The sequence below is a fragment of the Rhinolophus hipposideros genome (genome assembly GCF_964194185.1).
Source record: "Rhinolophus hipposideros genome assembly, chromosome: 9".
Taxonomy (NCBI): Eukaryota; Metazoa; Chordata; class Mammalia; order Chiroptera; family Rhinolophidae; genus Rhinolophus; species Rhinolophus hipposideros.
Genome location: NC_138055.1, coordinates 49,077,156 through 49,092,292, shown reverse-complemented (window position 1 = coordinate 49,092,292; position 15,137 = coordinate 49,077,156). Strand labels below are relative to the sequence as shown.

At 35.6% G+C, this 15,137-nt stretch overlaps 1 protein-coding gene across 5 annotated transcripts in view; it reads left to right on the top strand.

The window, feature by feature from the left end:
• Positions 1 to 15,137, top strand: part of SLC38A4 (solute carrier family 38 member 4) — a 66,222-nt gene that overhangs the window by 27,996 nt on the left and 23,089 nt on the right. For 3 of the 5 annotated variants that reach the window (XM_081058546.1, XM_081058542.1, XM_081058543.1), the window contains 2 exons: positions 2,039 to 2,148; positions 10,866 to 11,096. In XM_081058546.1, coding sequence (XP_080914672.1) covers positions 10,978 to 11,096 — 119 coding nt within the window. In that variant the 5' untranslated portion in view covers positions 2,039 to 2,148; positions 10,866 to 10,977. Of the gene's footprint in view, positions 1 to 104; positions 163 to 2,038; positions 2,149 to 10,865; positions 11,097 to 15,137 lie in introns of all 5 variants that reach the window. The other 2 variants (XM_081058544.1, XM_081058545.1) reach the window with 2 other exon arrangements.

Sequence of the window (15,137 nt, the reverse complement as noted above, 5' to 3'; positions counted from 1 at the left end):
TGGGGCAAGGTGGTGGTGGTGATTGGCTTGTCTCCTTCACGCCCACTGGTCTTTAAATCGTTGTCTAGATGCCCAAAGGTCCATATAAGTCAACTCTGTTTCAGGGTTCTACCACCCCAAACAATTCCAGAAAGACTGCACAGGACTGGATAAATAATTAAGGTAAATCTATTTTTACATGTATATATGCAGTGTTAAAATAATGCTTCCTTTCTTCTGTTTATGGTGTTGACTATTTATTACAAATTAAAATGTTTGAAAATTACTACTTGGGTAATTTTTTCTCATTAAAAAAAGAGATAATTTCAATATAATGTCAGACATTGAAATTATTTACCCAGATCCTGACTGCAGTTTTCTTTTGCAGATAATTTTAGGTTTGAACATAAAATTAGGACAGTGGATAATAGGAAAGGAAAATATTGCAAAACCTGCAGGTAACAAGTATTTAGTTATTTACATCTCCTGAATAGAGGGATTAGTTGACATAATTTGTCCTAGAAAAAAATACAAAGTTTTAAAAGCACATTCTCAATGTTATAACATTAAAGATTTTCTTAAAACTAAAACACCCAAAAAATTTGACTAATCAAAGAAGGAACATTATATGCAGCAGATGTGAAAGGCTGTGTCATTGTCAAATGAAAAAATAAGTTGTCTCTCACTCTGTCTTCTTGGGTGACCATTTTAATGGACTATTTTTAGAGCAAATTTACTAGAAGAAACTGAGAAATTGAATAGAATATAAGCATAGCTTTAGATTTTAAAGGATTGAAATCAAGTATCGAAAACTAGAGCTATACTCAAATTTATTAATCAGATGGGGAGAATTCTTAGTGCATTTAGGTTACTTGATTTGGGGCATTTTATAGAGCACATACTGAAGATTTTACTTAAATGCCCATATGATAACAAAGCTGAGAATGTTCTATAACTCAGTGAAAAAACATTTGAACTGATGATGTATATCATATTTATGGACTGTTAGCTGAAGGAGGTTTTATCTTGACAAACTAAAGAAATTTAGGTGTGTTTTCTAGAAAAGATTTCCATTTATTTTATAGACCAAGCTCTTCCAGTTATTCAGATTTATATTTAGATAATGCTTTGGGATTTTCTTGAAAGTCTTTATATTTATACTCCTAAGAAATATATCAGTAACATTTAAGTACTGACACGTGTAGTTTTGAGGGCTAAACTCTTGAGTTTTATTTAACTATGTTATACAGTATGCTTTACAGGTTATTAAAAGTCTTATTTTAAATAGATGAATTACTTTAAAGAAAGTGAAATAATTTATTTTCAGAAATGAAAAGCAATTCTAGGGGTGGTTCACTATTGATTGTATAGAATAAAGATATTTTGAAATTTACTGTATCCACAATTTATTACAGGTTATTAGATATCGTGTGTAGCACAAAGAGCTCACTATGTTAATGTCATCTATGCTTCATATCCCTGTACATTTATGGAAACTAACTATTGTTTGGGGAAACAGAAACTAAAATTTATGCAGGAATTTAAGATGTTTCTTAATGTTTAGGATAACTAGAGAATCTATGTCTTCTAAGAGCAGAGCTAAAAAGTTTGTAAGCAAAACAACATTCGGATTTTATGAATAGCCCTTTATACCAATCAAATGGTTGCTTTAATTTTTATATTAGCAATCATGTAACATTCTTAGCAAAGGGAAAAGACCTCAGCACAGGGTTATTTATTTTAATTTTTCTAGTTCTCCCTAGATGTTATTTCTAAGCTATGTCTAAGTAGAGGAAAGGAATGAAAATGCTAAGATATTAGCACAGCAATAGGGAGTAATCAAGTGAATACATTTCTGACAATTTATTTTCTATTTCAGACTGAATGTAGTGAATGCTTTTATGGAAGTTAATTTCTATGAGAAATCATGCCAGAGACTAACAAGCCATCTATCAATATGTGACTAGAATGGCATTGCTGAGAAAATTATTTATGAGAATTTAACATACAGCTATTACTAGATTGATTTCATTGCCAAAACTATGTTCATTTATCTCAGATACATTTTGGATGTGGATTTAAATCGTTCCTTGGATCCGAGATAGTTTGGCTTTCAGAAGTTGCATGACCAGCTACTTCCTGCGTGTTCAACCGAAGGGTGAATGACATGTGAGTCTATCTGCTAACTAAATCTAAATTTCAGAGTAGATTAATCAGAACTAAGTTGGCATGAAAGACAAAACAGATAGGGATGGTGGGAAATGCTCTGACAATATTAGCTCCCTTTTCACTTTCACTTATCAGGTAAAATAAATGTTTGCAGTAACTAGGGAAGGTCATAACTTTTGCCTCTTGAGTCAAGGACAGTTTTGCTTTCCAGATTTGATGTCTTTGAAGTTGAACAACATAGGTAAAGTAAATTCGAGAAATTTGCTTTTTGGAGAATGCTGTATCCTGAATTTCTTAGGTACCCATTCGAAGAAAAAGACATTATAGTTTTTAATAACAAGAATTTGGACAGAAGGAATCAACTAGTTAGGATATATAGGAATCCCTTAAATGTGATAAAACAAAGTCTTCTAATGGTGGTAGTATTCTAAGTAAGTTTGTTTCAAGTTTTGATTTTGCATCTTCATGAAAGAGTGAATTGAAACAACAATGCTGAAGACTACTATGCTGGAACAGCCAGTCTGTTTCTGTGAAATGTCCTTGTATCACAGAAAACATAACTTAATTGAAAAGAAAGGCTAGACTACAAAGTTCTGTCAAATCAAATTTGATTTTTTGTTTTAGAATAATTTGGAACATTCATTGTGCAACAAAGCTGTTCTTTCTTCTGGTAACCAGAGGGAAACATTTCCATTTCACTTTGAAATATTAACTTATAAAGGAATAACAAGAATGCATACTTGTATCTATAAAGGAGATCATATAAAGTTGCATTGGTCTTAGTAGAATACAACACTTAATAGAATATAACACTTAGTAGAATATAACACAGTAGGCACTGTGCTACATATTGGGAATATGTAAAGACTACAAACCTGGCATTGTTTTCATCTTCATGAGGCTTTCTGCCTGGTGGAAGAGTCAGGTATTTATCAAATAATCACACAACTAAAAATGTAAGTGCAAAGTGTGACAAGTGCTGGGAGGGAGAAGAGAACGTGCTACAAGAACATATAATGGAGGATCTAGTTTAGATGTGGAGCTTCTCTGACCACATGGCATTTAAAGATCTTCAGATTCTTTTAGAACTTTGGGAGATGCTTGGAGTAAGAATGTGGGGAAGAGCATTCCAAGCAGAGGGAACAGCATGCCAAAAGATCCTGAGGTGGCAATGGAGAATTGAAAGAAGCCCAGTATATCGTTAGTTCGATTCAATAGGGGACTAAAGAGCTATCTCTGGGTTAAAGTATGTAGAGTCTTACAACATAGTAGGAAACTTGACTTTATTTTAAAAATTGATGAGAAAATCATTTTAGGGTCTTTAGCAGGTAGTCATTTGGAATAACATAATGGTCATGGAGAGAGAAGTAGATTAACTTTAAATAAGCATTGCAAGAAGGATTGATAGGGTTTGGTGATAGATTGGATTTGGGTTCAGATTGGGTTCAGGACGGAGAATGGGAGGTGTCAATACTGACAGCCAGATTCCACTTGTGAGCAATTGGTGAATAGAGGTGCTGTGCACTGAGATGGGGAGCAGCAGGAGAATCTATGTCTATGAAAGTTACATTATGTAACATATTTTACAGAATATATTACTCTATTCTATAATTACATCATATTTTTCAACCGCAGTGTTCACTAGCATCATTCTTTTCTAGCCGACCTATGCGGTGATTCATTGATTAATTCAATGAGTATTTATTCAGAGAAAAAAGTAAAAATGTAAAATCAGTTATAATAGTTTGTTCAAAAATCTCTGTTTCTACTACACAGAGTTCATAAGATAGAGTGCAGGGATTCTGTCTTATTCATGCTTTACCTTTCATAGTTTGTAGCTCATATTTCAGTCTCAATATTTGTTGAATGAATAAATACCATCTGTAAAATACTTCTACATGGAAGTAGAATAGTGTGATTAATCATATGATTAAATTTTAACAATTATGATGTAGTCTACATGCTTCAAAGTATGTAGTTGTTGCTGCAAGGAAATGATGCACAGTATCTAGTTTCTCCTAATGTTCTTAATTTTTTTTTTTTAAACTGTGCTTTTAGTTGCTGTTCCCTTAAAATAGATCAGGAATAAAATCTTCAGGGCTAAAGATATGATCTATGAAAATGTGTTTCAACTTATGTGACATGTCCCTTGGCCAAAATTAGGATTAGGGTCTGAGGTCTTAAATCACAGTTTCATACTTCAGGGGATGTATTATTAGGTTGGTAAAAACTGCAATTACTTTTGCACCAACCTAATATCATATCATCTTCAAAAGAGAATGGAATAAGTGTTTTATATGTGATAAAATAGCATAATATTACGTCTTGATTTCCTTATTTGTGAAGGGGTACCTACCGTGTTTATAGAGTTTGTGAGAGTTTTGAGAACTGTAAGGTTCTCTTTTATAACTGCCAAAGATAAATTATATACATGTGTACATATGCATATAAAATACTATACATGTTTACATGCAGATAAAGACAGCAATTAAATTCTGATTATTGAAAAGGGAAAAGGGATTTAAATGTATTGAGGACCAACTACATGCCAAACTTTGACACTCAAATATCATTTAAACCCTCACGATACTGCTTTGTGGTAAATGGTATTACCCTCATTTTACATATGGGAAGACAGAAAGTAAGACGATAGTTAATTTGGCAAGGATTTATACCCACTTTTATTACTCATCAAAGCCAGAGCTTCTGTTCCCCATCGGGCTTTAGTTCTCTATAACAGAGATGGCAGTACACAGGTGGCATAGCATGGACGCTACTTAACCTCTCTGGGCCTCCATTACCTCATCTGATAAAATGGGAATATGAACAAAAATAGTACCTGTGTACATCAGAGGGCTGCTGTGAGAATTTAAAAAGTTGATAGACATGAAGCCCTTATAACAGTGTCTGCATGTAGTAAATGCCATATGAGTGTTTTATATTCTTTTATTATTATTATTATTATTATTATTATTATTATTATTCTGGAATTAGCATGGCTTAATGTGACTGAAATCAATGAGGTTCCTGTGAATAAGTACAAGGTGCAAGAGATTTTTACTGAAGTCCCCAGGACTGCCAACATGTACACTCCTGTAACCCCCTAGAGTGGTTGACTAAGGAAAGTGTGGCATGCCAAGGGGGAGAGCATTTCAGGTGCTGTCACTGGAATGTGCAAATGGCCTGAGGTGGTAGAGAACACAGGAAGTGCCTGAACATGAAAGAATGCTAGGGAGCTGCAGCACCACACCAGGCGGGGAGGGTGTGAATGGAGATGAGACCAGAGAAGTGGGTGGGCTACGTAGAACCTTGTGGGCGTGGTGAGAATTTTAGACTTTATCCTAAGAGTACAGAGAAGACATTAAAGGGTGTTAAGCAAATGAATGATATGATCGGAGTTTTGTTTTAAAAAGCTCACTTTGGCTGTTGTGTGGAAAATGAATTGGTGGTGGGGATAAGCAATAGAGGATTCAAGGACATCAGTTAGGATTGTTACAATTGACAATGTAAGAAATGATGATAGCGTGGCTATGAGTGATGGTGGAAGAAATGGAACGAGACTAATTTGAGAAATACTTTAGTTACTTGTAAAATCAACCAGACTTTGTAAAAGACTAGACACCAGGGGTAAGAAAGAAAAATTTATAATAGAAGACTGATAGTTCTGCTCTGAGTAGCTGGATAAAAGGTGACAACATTTTTTGATAGGAAATATTGGAAGAAGAGAGAACTATCACAAGTTAGATTTTGGATGCACTGAATTTAAACTGCCTTTGAGATATGCAAGTGCTTACATCAGTTAGGCCATGGAACAGTGGAAATGGAGACCAGAGTAGAGTCCTGGGCCAAAGATGTAACGTGAGGAGTCCTTGGTATACAAAGTCTTGGAAGAAGATTGGAAGAAGGGGGACTTAGGAATTAGCCTTCAGGAATCCAAGCAATGAAACGTCAAACAAAATACTTTTTAAAGGAAAAAAATAAAACAAAACACAAAAGTTCTGAAATATAATAGCGCTATCATCAACAAAGAGAAATTCTGAAAAATACCTAGAAGCCAAAAAGCAGATAGGGCTGGAAAAACCTGTGAAAGAGAAAAATAACCAGGGTAAACCAGGATCATTCAGTTAAGTCAATATATGCAAAGAGAAGGCATGGATCACAGACAACCAGTGACCATGTATTCACCAAGGAACCTCAATTTAGACATCCTGGTCAGTTTGCGCTGCCACTTTTGCCTATAAAATTGTGATTGAGTTTGTAAAGAAAATCTGAGAATGGACTCTAGAATACTCATAGAAATTAGGACCTTCACAGCAAACAAAGAGGGGTAACAAGTAGGAATAGAATCTCCACCAAGAGGAAAATATACCACAGCATTTTGCTACCAGAGGAACCTCTCTTTCGTCAAATGCCAGCTGTGTCTGGGATAGGGCTCCTCCTGGATGCTCCACACACAAACAACTGCAGAGAAGCCACTTATACAGGACCAACAAGGGAGAAACCTGTCAGTGACACAGGACTGCAAAACTCAGAGAAACCCTGAGTACTAGCTGTGTAAGTTAACCAATATACTCTTTATTCATAAATATGAACACACAATCTAGGATCACCAAGAACTTAAGGGAAATCATCAGCATGAAAGAGAAGAGCCAAAATGAACAAACAGAATAACTCCAGGAAAAAAAACAAAAATAACAACAACTTAATCTAAGGAACAAAAGGAGCTCTTGAAAATTTGAGAAAATATTGCTTCTGAAAAACAAACAAAAAAAGGTAAAATTTTAAAAAGAGGAAGAGGATAGGAACAAACTATTAAAAATTAAAAACATGATTGTGAAGGATAATTAGTGGGTAGGTTGAAAAATAAAATGGATATAATTTAAAAGGAAACAATGTTTTTTACAATACTCTCAATACTTCCTTCTGATACCAAATGTGTGCCATTTTCCCCCCACACCCACCAATTCACAGTATCAGCTGGGTAACCCACAATTCAACTGAATTCTGACACTATCTACCAGGAGTTACCGTGCTAGTGTCAGATCCCGAAGGTTAAGGGCTCAGTCCCACAAGACTGCCCCCATTCAAGTGCAAATGCAAGTCCAGACTTCCTGTACTTCTGACTAATCAGCTATAAATCAGATTAAATAATTTGCTAGAATTGCTCACAGAACTCAGGGAAAACAGTTTACTTTCCAGATTATTGGTTTATTATAAAATAATACAATTCAGAAACAGCCAGATGGCAGAGATGCATAGGGCAGAGTATGAAGGAAGGGACGCAGGAGTTCCATGCTCGCTCCTGGAGTGCCACCCTCCCGCCGACTCCAGGTGGTCACCAATTTGGTTAGGATTCTTAATGGAGACTTCATTATTTAGATATGATTGATTAAATCATTGACCATTGGTGATCAGCTTGCCCTCCAGCCCCTCCCCTCTCTCAGGTGGTTGGGAGGTGGGGCTGAACCTCTAATCACATGGTTGATTACCCTGGCAACCAGCTCCCATTTTTAGGGGTTTTCCAGAAGTCACCTCACTAGCTTAAACTCAAGTGTGGTTGAAAGGGGCTTGTTATAAATCACAAAAGATGATCCTTTCATCTTTATCATTCTAGAACTATTTCAGAAACTGGGGACAAAAACTAAATATTAATTTATTGTATCATATTAGTAGCTTTGCCTGGGAATTAGGGATGAAGACCAAATATATATTTCTTACGATATTACCATATCACACAGCAGAAGATTAAATTTGGTACTTTGGACGTGATATCAAGGAAATATCTCTGAACATTGAACAGTAAGACAAAGAAATAGAAAATAAAGAGAAAAAAATTAGCAATATAGATCAAGAGGTCTAATACTAATAACTGTTTTAGAAGGATTAAATATAGGGGAATATCTGTTTTAAAATGCAATATTTTTCCGATCAGAAGAAAGATATGAGTCTTTTAATTGAATGGGCTCTCCACGTGCAGAGTAAGATGAGTTTTTAAAACAACTCACATCTAGTTCCACTCTGGAGAAATTTCAGATAATGATAACGAGAAGAATTGTAAAATCCTTCAGAAAGAAAAATAAAAGAAATGAGAATCTGACTCATCAGTGGAAGCAAGAAGGCAAGAGATAAATATCTTCAACATTATGAAGGAAAATTATTTTGAATCTAGAATTCAAACAATCAACCAAGTTTGAGGGCAAAGTAAATGCATTTCCCAACATGAAACAACTTAGAAATTTTGTTTACAAACATGAACACATCGTGTGAAAAAAGAGTTATTCAAGGTGGTATTTCAGCATAATGCAAAACAAATTGAAGAAAGAAGATGGGATAGCATTCAAGAACATTGACAGCTGTATACCCAGAGCGTGGAGGAAGAAACCATTCAGAAGATAAAAATGTATGAAAAATCCACTTTCAAAGTTTGAGTAATGAAAGATTGTATTTCATTTATTATATAGCCAAATATACCTCTTGGTTCTTTGGGGCATATTATTTACACAATCATAAACTATAAGCCCTGATTATTGATTTTTAGTGATTAGAAACAACCTATAGAAAATTATAAGAAATTTGTTTTACATAATATTATGAAAATACCATGAGTCCCAACATTGTACAAGTAGTTCATTACCTAAAACAATTAGCTTGTGGGAAGAAAGGATAGAAAAAGTCTGCTAATTTCCTTATCTTTCATAAGTACCAGGTGAGTTGATAAACTAAGTCAGAGATGTTTTGGTGAATAATTTAAATTTAGAGTGACCAACTTTAAATGAAGAACTAAAAACAGAAACTGTCATTAGTGGTTGCTGCTGGGAAGTGAAACTGGTCTGTGTGATGTGTGAGAGAAAGCTTTGTACTCATTTAATACAAGTTTCCATTTTTTTTTTGTTTAACCATATGCATGTCTTATTTCTATCCTCTCTGGTGGCTTTCAAGATTTTTCTCTTTATCTTTGATGTTACACGCTTACACTCCCTTAGTTATTCAGTATTACTGAATATATTCATTTTTATTCCTTCTATTTGAAGTACTGTGTAGTTTTTAAATCCTGAGAACCTCTATCTTTTTTCAGTTCTGGACTGAAAATAAAAGAAATGAGAATCTGACTCATCAGTGGAAGCAAGAAGTCAAGAGATAAATATCTGCCATTATGTCCTTCCATTTTTGTTTCTCTCTCGTCTCATACTTCTCTCACATTAGAATAACCATTAAAATATATTTAAACTTCTGATTCTTATTTTCCCCCCATGTCTCCTAAATTTATATTTTTCTTTCTTCATCTCTGATATAATGTGAGTGATATCCACAGATCTATCTTCCAGTTTCATTACTCTTTCTTCGGCTGAGTTTTCTGTGTTTCAATGACTATATTTTTTTGTTTTTAGAATTCCTTTTTTGGCTTTTTTTCAAACTAGCTTTGTCTTTTATAATGTTCTTATTTTATGGATGCTATTTATTATTTTGAATCTTTGTATCACTTTTTATTATATTAATTTTAAAGTCCCTTTTAAATTGCGTTGTTACTCAGGTTGTGAATCTTATCATTTTTCATGCCTACTCATCCTGAGTGTCCTTATGTGCTTTGTAATTTTCATAATTTGGAGTGTGAACTCATCTCAAGTGTGAGTTGTCTTCCACGGATGTGCTGCTTGTAGCACTGGATTGTGTAAGCAGTCCCAGGATTTTTTTGTTTTTCATATTTGTTGGAGGATTTATGGATTTTATGAGTTCTGGAGCAATTTCTATAACAGTTTCCCTGCTCGGGATTTTTTTTTTTTTTTTACCAAATGGGTAGAGTACATTCCAGAATCACACTTTCCAAGATTGATTACATTTCTCCCAATACAATGGTTCAACAAGAAGTGAATGATTTTAATCAGTAAAACTTTCAGAAGAAATTGTATCAAGATATGATGAGTTTGTTGCATTTTTTAGTTTTACACAATGCCAGTCACCCCTTTTCACTTTATAGTTGAGGAAAATGAGGTCCAAAAAAGTTAAATAGCTTGTGCTGAGATCCAATGAATTAAAAGTGAGCAGAACCTAAAAACTGGATCTTTTTGTTATTAAAATGAATTTTAATTTTATATAGATGGTGATTGATGCTGATTCAAAGCTGTTACTTCCTTTTGTTACTATTCTTAACTTTGGCTTCATGATCCAAGTGCCTGGAAAGGAGCTCCCTGACCTGATTGTACCCCATGCTGCATGTTACCAAGCATTTTGGTGCTGTTAATTCTTTCACGCACAATTAGCAAATTAAAGTGGTAATTTTTGTATGTTGCTGCTAGTAGAGACACTGATAGATTCTGCATTGGCAGAACATCTTTTGTCAATAATTTATTTTTGTCTCCTTTTCTTTTAAGTCATGCAATCTGCTTACAAATACCTAAAGCTTCTTGAAGACTGCTGCTACGTCTTAAGAGTTGTCTTTTTTTCTTCCCATGGTGACTAGCAAAGCACCTGCCTCTGTTCATATACATAAGTACTCTACAAACATGAGCTGATTTGGCAATTTGTCAAGAATTTTATTTTCTCTCTTTCATATTTCTTTTCTATTTTGGGTAAAGGAAACTTTGTGGACATATGAATATGAATTTTTCAGGAGTTTGCTTCCCATGTTTTCACAGAGAGCATACACAAAGTAGGTGCTTCATATTCATTTATCTCATTTAAAGAAAATTGTAATGATTGGTTTTGTGTTCTGTTTGCAGAACAGAGTGTACTGAACATCAACGCAAAGTGGAAGAACCTTAAGCTGAAGGTACAGTATATTGTTTACACTGAAGGAGCTTGTGTGTGGACAAGAAAGCGCTGACAGCTCAGATGGATCCTGTGGAACTGAGAAATGTCAACATTGAACCTGACGATGAGAGCAGCAGTGGAGAAAGTGCTCAAGACTGCTACTCCAGGATGGGGAATTTAGAAAAGACAGCAATGAGCAGGTATGAGGTTAAAAATGACCAGGTTCTATGGAAAAATAAGAGAAGTTTGTGAACATGGAAAACAAGGTTCTTGTCAGCAAGAATTGGATTTATTTCCTATCTGAGAGATAACAATGATATTGATGTTAATACATCAACTCCCTGATCCTGAAGTACACAATATTATGTCATTTTTATATGTCAATGCTTTGTGTGACTAATTTAGAATTAAAGTTACAGTGTTCCTGTCCGCATTAATCATCTAATTTTAAATATAGTAGCCTATCACTTCGCTTACCTTCTGACCATTCTCTCTGAGATTCCTTTTCTTTGACTACCCTTTCAATGTTGCTACATCTCCAGAGCTCTGTAGGGATACTTTGCTCACTGAAAGTGTCCTATCAGCAAGCTCATTCAGATTTATCATGGTTTCACCCACTAAACATATGCCATATCTTCAGCCTGTTAGACTTATCAACTGAATTCAACTGGATATAAAATCATTTATATCCACTGTCCATTACACGTCTCTACTGGGTGACTCATGTGTCTGAATTGCCTCATTTACAAAGTCAAACTTGTAATGCTAATATGAACTCATAATTCCCTTCACATCCTGCTTCTCTTCCAGGAATCCTCGTCTTGGTAAAAGTCACACTATCATTCAGCAACTCAACCGAAAGACCCTATTGTCAACTTTGACTCATCCCCTCCCCCAAATGGCACATTCAGTGTTTGACTATATCCAGTAGGTTCTACCTCATTATGCTTCAAATCCACCCTCTTCTCTGTATCCATTCTATTGCCATCTTACTTTAGGCCCTCATCCTCTCTCACCTGTCTACTAAAACATCTCTGATTTGTTTCTCTGTTGTACATTTTGTTCTCAACTAGCCCTCCACCTCCTTGCACAAGCAATATTTTACAATTGCCAATTGACTCATGTTCCATCCCTGGGTAAAGAATGGCTCCCCATTAACTATAAGATAAAGATGGGACTATATATTGCTTGGCATGTAAGGCCCTTCAGAGTCTGTCCCTGACCTAAGTCTCCTGTCTTGCTTCTTACCTGCTTCCTGTTTTACCTTCTTCCCTAGCCTTGTTGGGCCACTCCCAGCATCCTGTGCCTTCACTCATGCTGCTCCATCTGCCTGGAATGCCCTTTTAGTATCACCTACCCACCTTCTCCTTTCTCTCAATTGACTCCACTCATCCTTCAAGACACATCTCAACATCAGGTCTCCTACGAGGCCCTCCCCACGGTGCAAGTGGCCATTCCCTCCTCTGTGCACCCTCTCCCTATCCAGATATCCATCATGCCACTATAACAGGTTAATGACGTCTGGGGTCCTAGCACATATCACATTGCCTAGTACATAGTAAGTGCATAAGTCACTTGTTAAATACATCAATTTCTCAAAAAATGTTATACAATACAAATTATGCATGACTTAAGACACTCAGAAGGTTACACCTGAAATGAATATAATGTTGTATGCTAACTATAATTGAAAAATAAAAAATTATTATAAAAAAAGACACTCAGAAGGGAATTTTTGACTAAATCTAGGCCTGAAGTAGAGTATTATGCTCAAACAAGGACGTCTCATTTCACTCACAACATCCAGGAAGGGCCATCAGAGGAAACGCTATTCTTCCTCTAAGGAGTCAGTGCAATAAATTTTAGGGTTGTTGGACTAGAGAGGCCCTAGAGATGCAAATCATGACACTTTCTAGAGCAGGAAAAACAAAGTGATAAAACATGGAGCTTTGGAATCAGCATAGTAGTTGCATAACTTTGGAGAAGATATTTATCTTCTTTGAGCTCCAGTGGAAAATGCAGAATGGCAAACCATCACTTATTTTTCTGAGGATAAAATGAGTGCCTAGAATGTAGATGATACTCAGCAAACTTTTATTATTTCTCCTTCACTTCATCACCCTTAGTAAATTGATCCTAATCTGAGGGCTCTTTCGTTTCTGAGAAACATGCAGAGGTGTCCAAGCTGAAGGGGACGCCGTCCCAAGAATGGTCCTACAGAGCTGTTTTCCATTTGGTCTTCTCAAAGCCAATAATGGAAAGAGCAAGAATGCTTTTGTTAAACTTCATATAACGTATTCTGGACCGCTCACAGGGACTTGCCTTTTGACTCCTCACTCAAACATGGGTCATCATTTTGCAATTATAAAATCGCTTTAAAAAGAAGAGTTTTGTTTCTGTTTGGTTTGGATTGATCCCTTAAATGTAAATTTTTTTGAGAAATTCAACATAGTGCCTTTATTTGGGATCATTATATTTGTGTTTTCAGTACATGCTGGATTTGGTATCAAAACATTTAAGACACTGGGGACGATTCTCATATATTTTATATAAGGTTGGCATGTTTTATAACTACAACTCATCCCAGGCCAAAATAAGAACACGCAAATGCCTCAAGAAAGAAAATCTAATTACTTTCACATTCTAAATTTTAAAAGCTACTCACGGACTAAAGGATTCTAGTTTATTCATTAAGGTAAAACATAGACTGTTGGATATCCCAGAATTTAAATTCAGATGACACTTGTTTTTATAATCCTTAGGCCCATTTTACGCTCCATTTTATCTAATTGTCTCAGATCCCAATTATGAGTACTACATATACATAGTCACCACATAGCGAGCATATTAACTACAGACTATTTAAATGAAACACAAAAGGGAGGGGGTGCAGAGATGGAAGAAGGCAACATCTGAGGGCATTATGCTTCATATCAGAAATAGAAGGAGAATGCCAGGAAGAGTTCCTAACTTATAAGTACACTGTGAGGTTCTAGAAAACCCACTCCTTGGGTTCTAGAAAAGCACATAAAACTTTGTGATTTTTGTCTTCTGGTTCTATCTACACCTGATATTGTTCTCAATTCTCAAAAAGTAACCTCGTTTAACCCTCTTCCTCACAAGATTATTTTCAGGATTAGTTCCTATTATTAAAGATAATTTGTACAGGTCTCCTATAATAATTATTTTGTACATTTTTTATTTCTAAGGGTTCTTTTAATAAAATACTTTCCAAAGACTTTACCTTACTCTCTCATACAAGAAATGTTCTTAAACATGCAATCCATCTAATAATAAAGCACTTTTAAGAAGCATGCATAGTTGAGCATTTCGTATGACAAAAAGAAAGCCTGTGTGATATTTTATAGTGTTAAAATACGATGGTGGCAGCTGGACTCATTAGTCAGGCCTTCTGGAAATGTGGCTGGTACTACATTCATGTCCTCAACGCCCCTGATGTAATTGCAGGAGCTGCCAGTACAGTTAAGGGGTGTGCAGCTTCCACCCAGACCATAGTCACAATGCCCCATGAATAGTGACATTTTAAAGTCCTGCTTCTTTCCAACTCTTCTACTAAACCACTGGGTTTCTTCCATGTTTTCCTTTGTTTTATTCATTGTCTAATTACCCAACCACATTTTCAGAGTAATTAAAATACACCCACACATAAAAACAACTAAACAGAACACAAAGGTACCACTGAATTACTTTCCAGCAAGGGCTACGTGAATCAACAGGTGGAACTAAAAAAGAGAAAAATACCAGCCATGGGGTCCTGCTTGGGACTGTGTGGCACCATGGAAGACCCTAGACTTGGAGCCTGCTGGGTGTGGGCACGCTACCCCACTTATCTGAGCCACAGTTGCCTTATCTTTAGAGTAGGGGCACAAAAGTCCTCTCGTGGGAATGTTTAAGCTTCAGATGAGATGAAATCACAGTGCCCGGGCACTTAATAATATTTACTGAATTAATAAAATCATCTGATTATGGTGTGGTAGTTGTGGAGAAACCTCTGTCACGACTCTGTACCCTTCCTTTGGAAAGGCTCTAAATGGGAACAAAATTAGCTCAAATTCTCTTTCTTGCACAGTTAAAGTATGGAGAAGAAATGTGACTTTAAAATATTCCAACTAAAAACAGTATTTTCTTCCTTCATAACTTCCTCCCTCTCTCCCAAAGTATGTTTGTAACTGGAGCTCAGTCTTTGGTCTGGAAGGAACACTAGTATGAAGGTGGAAAAG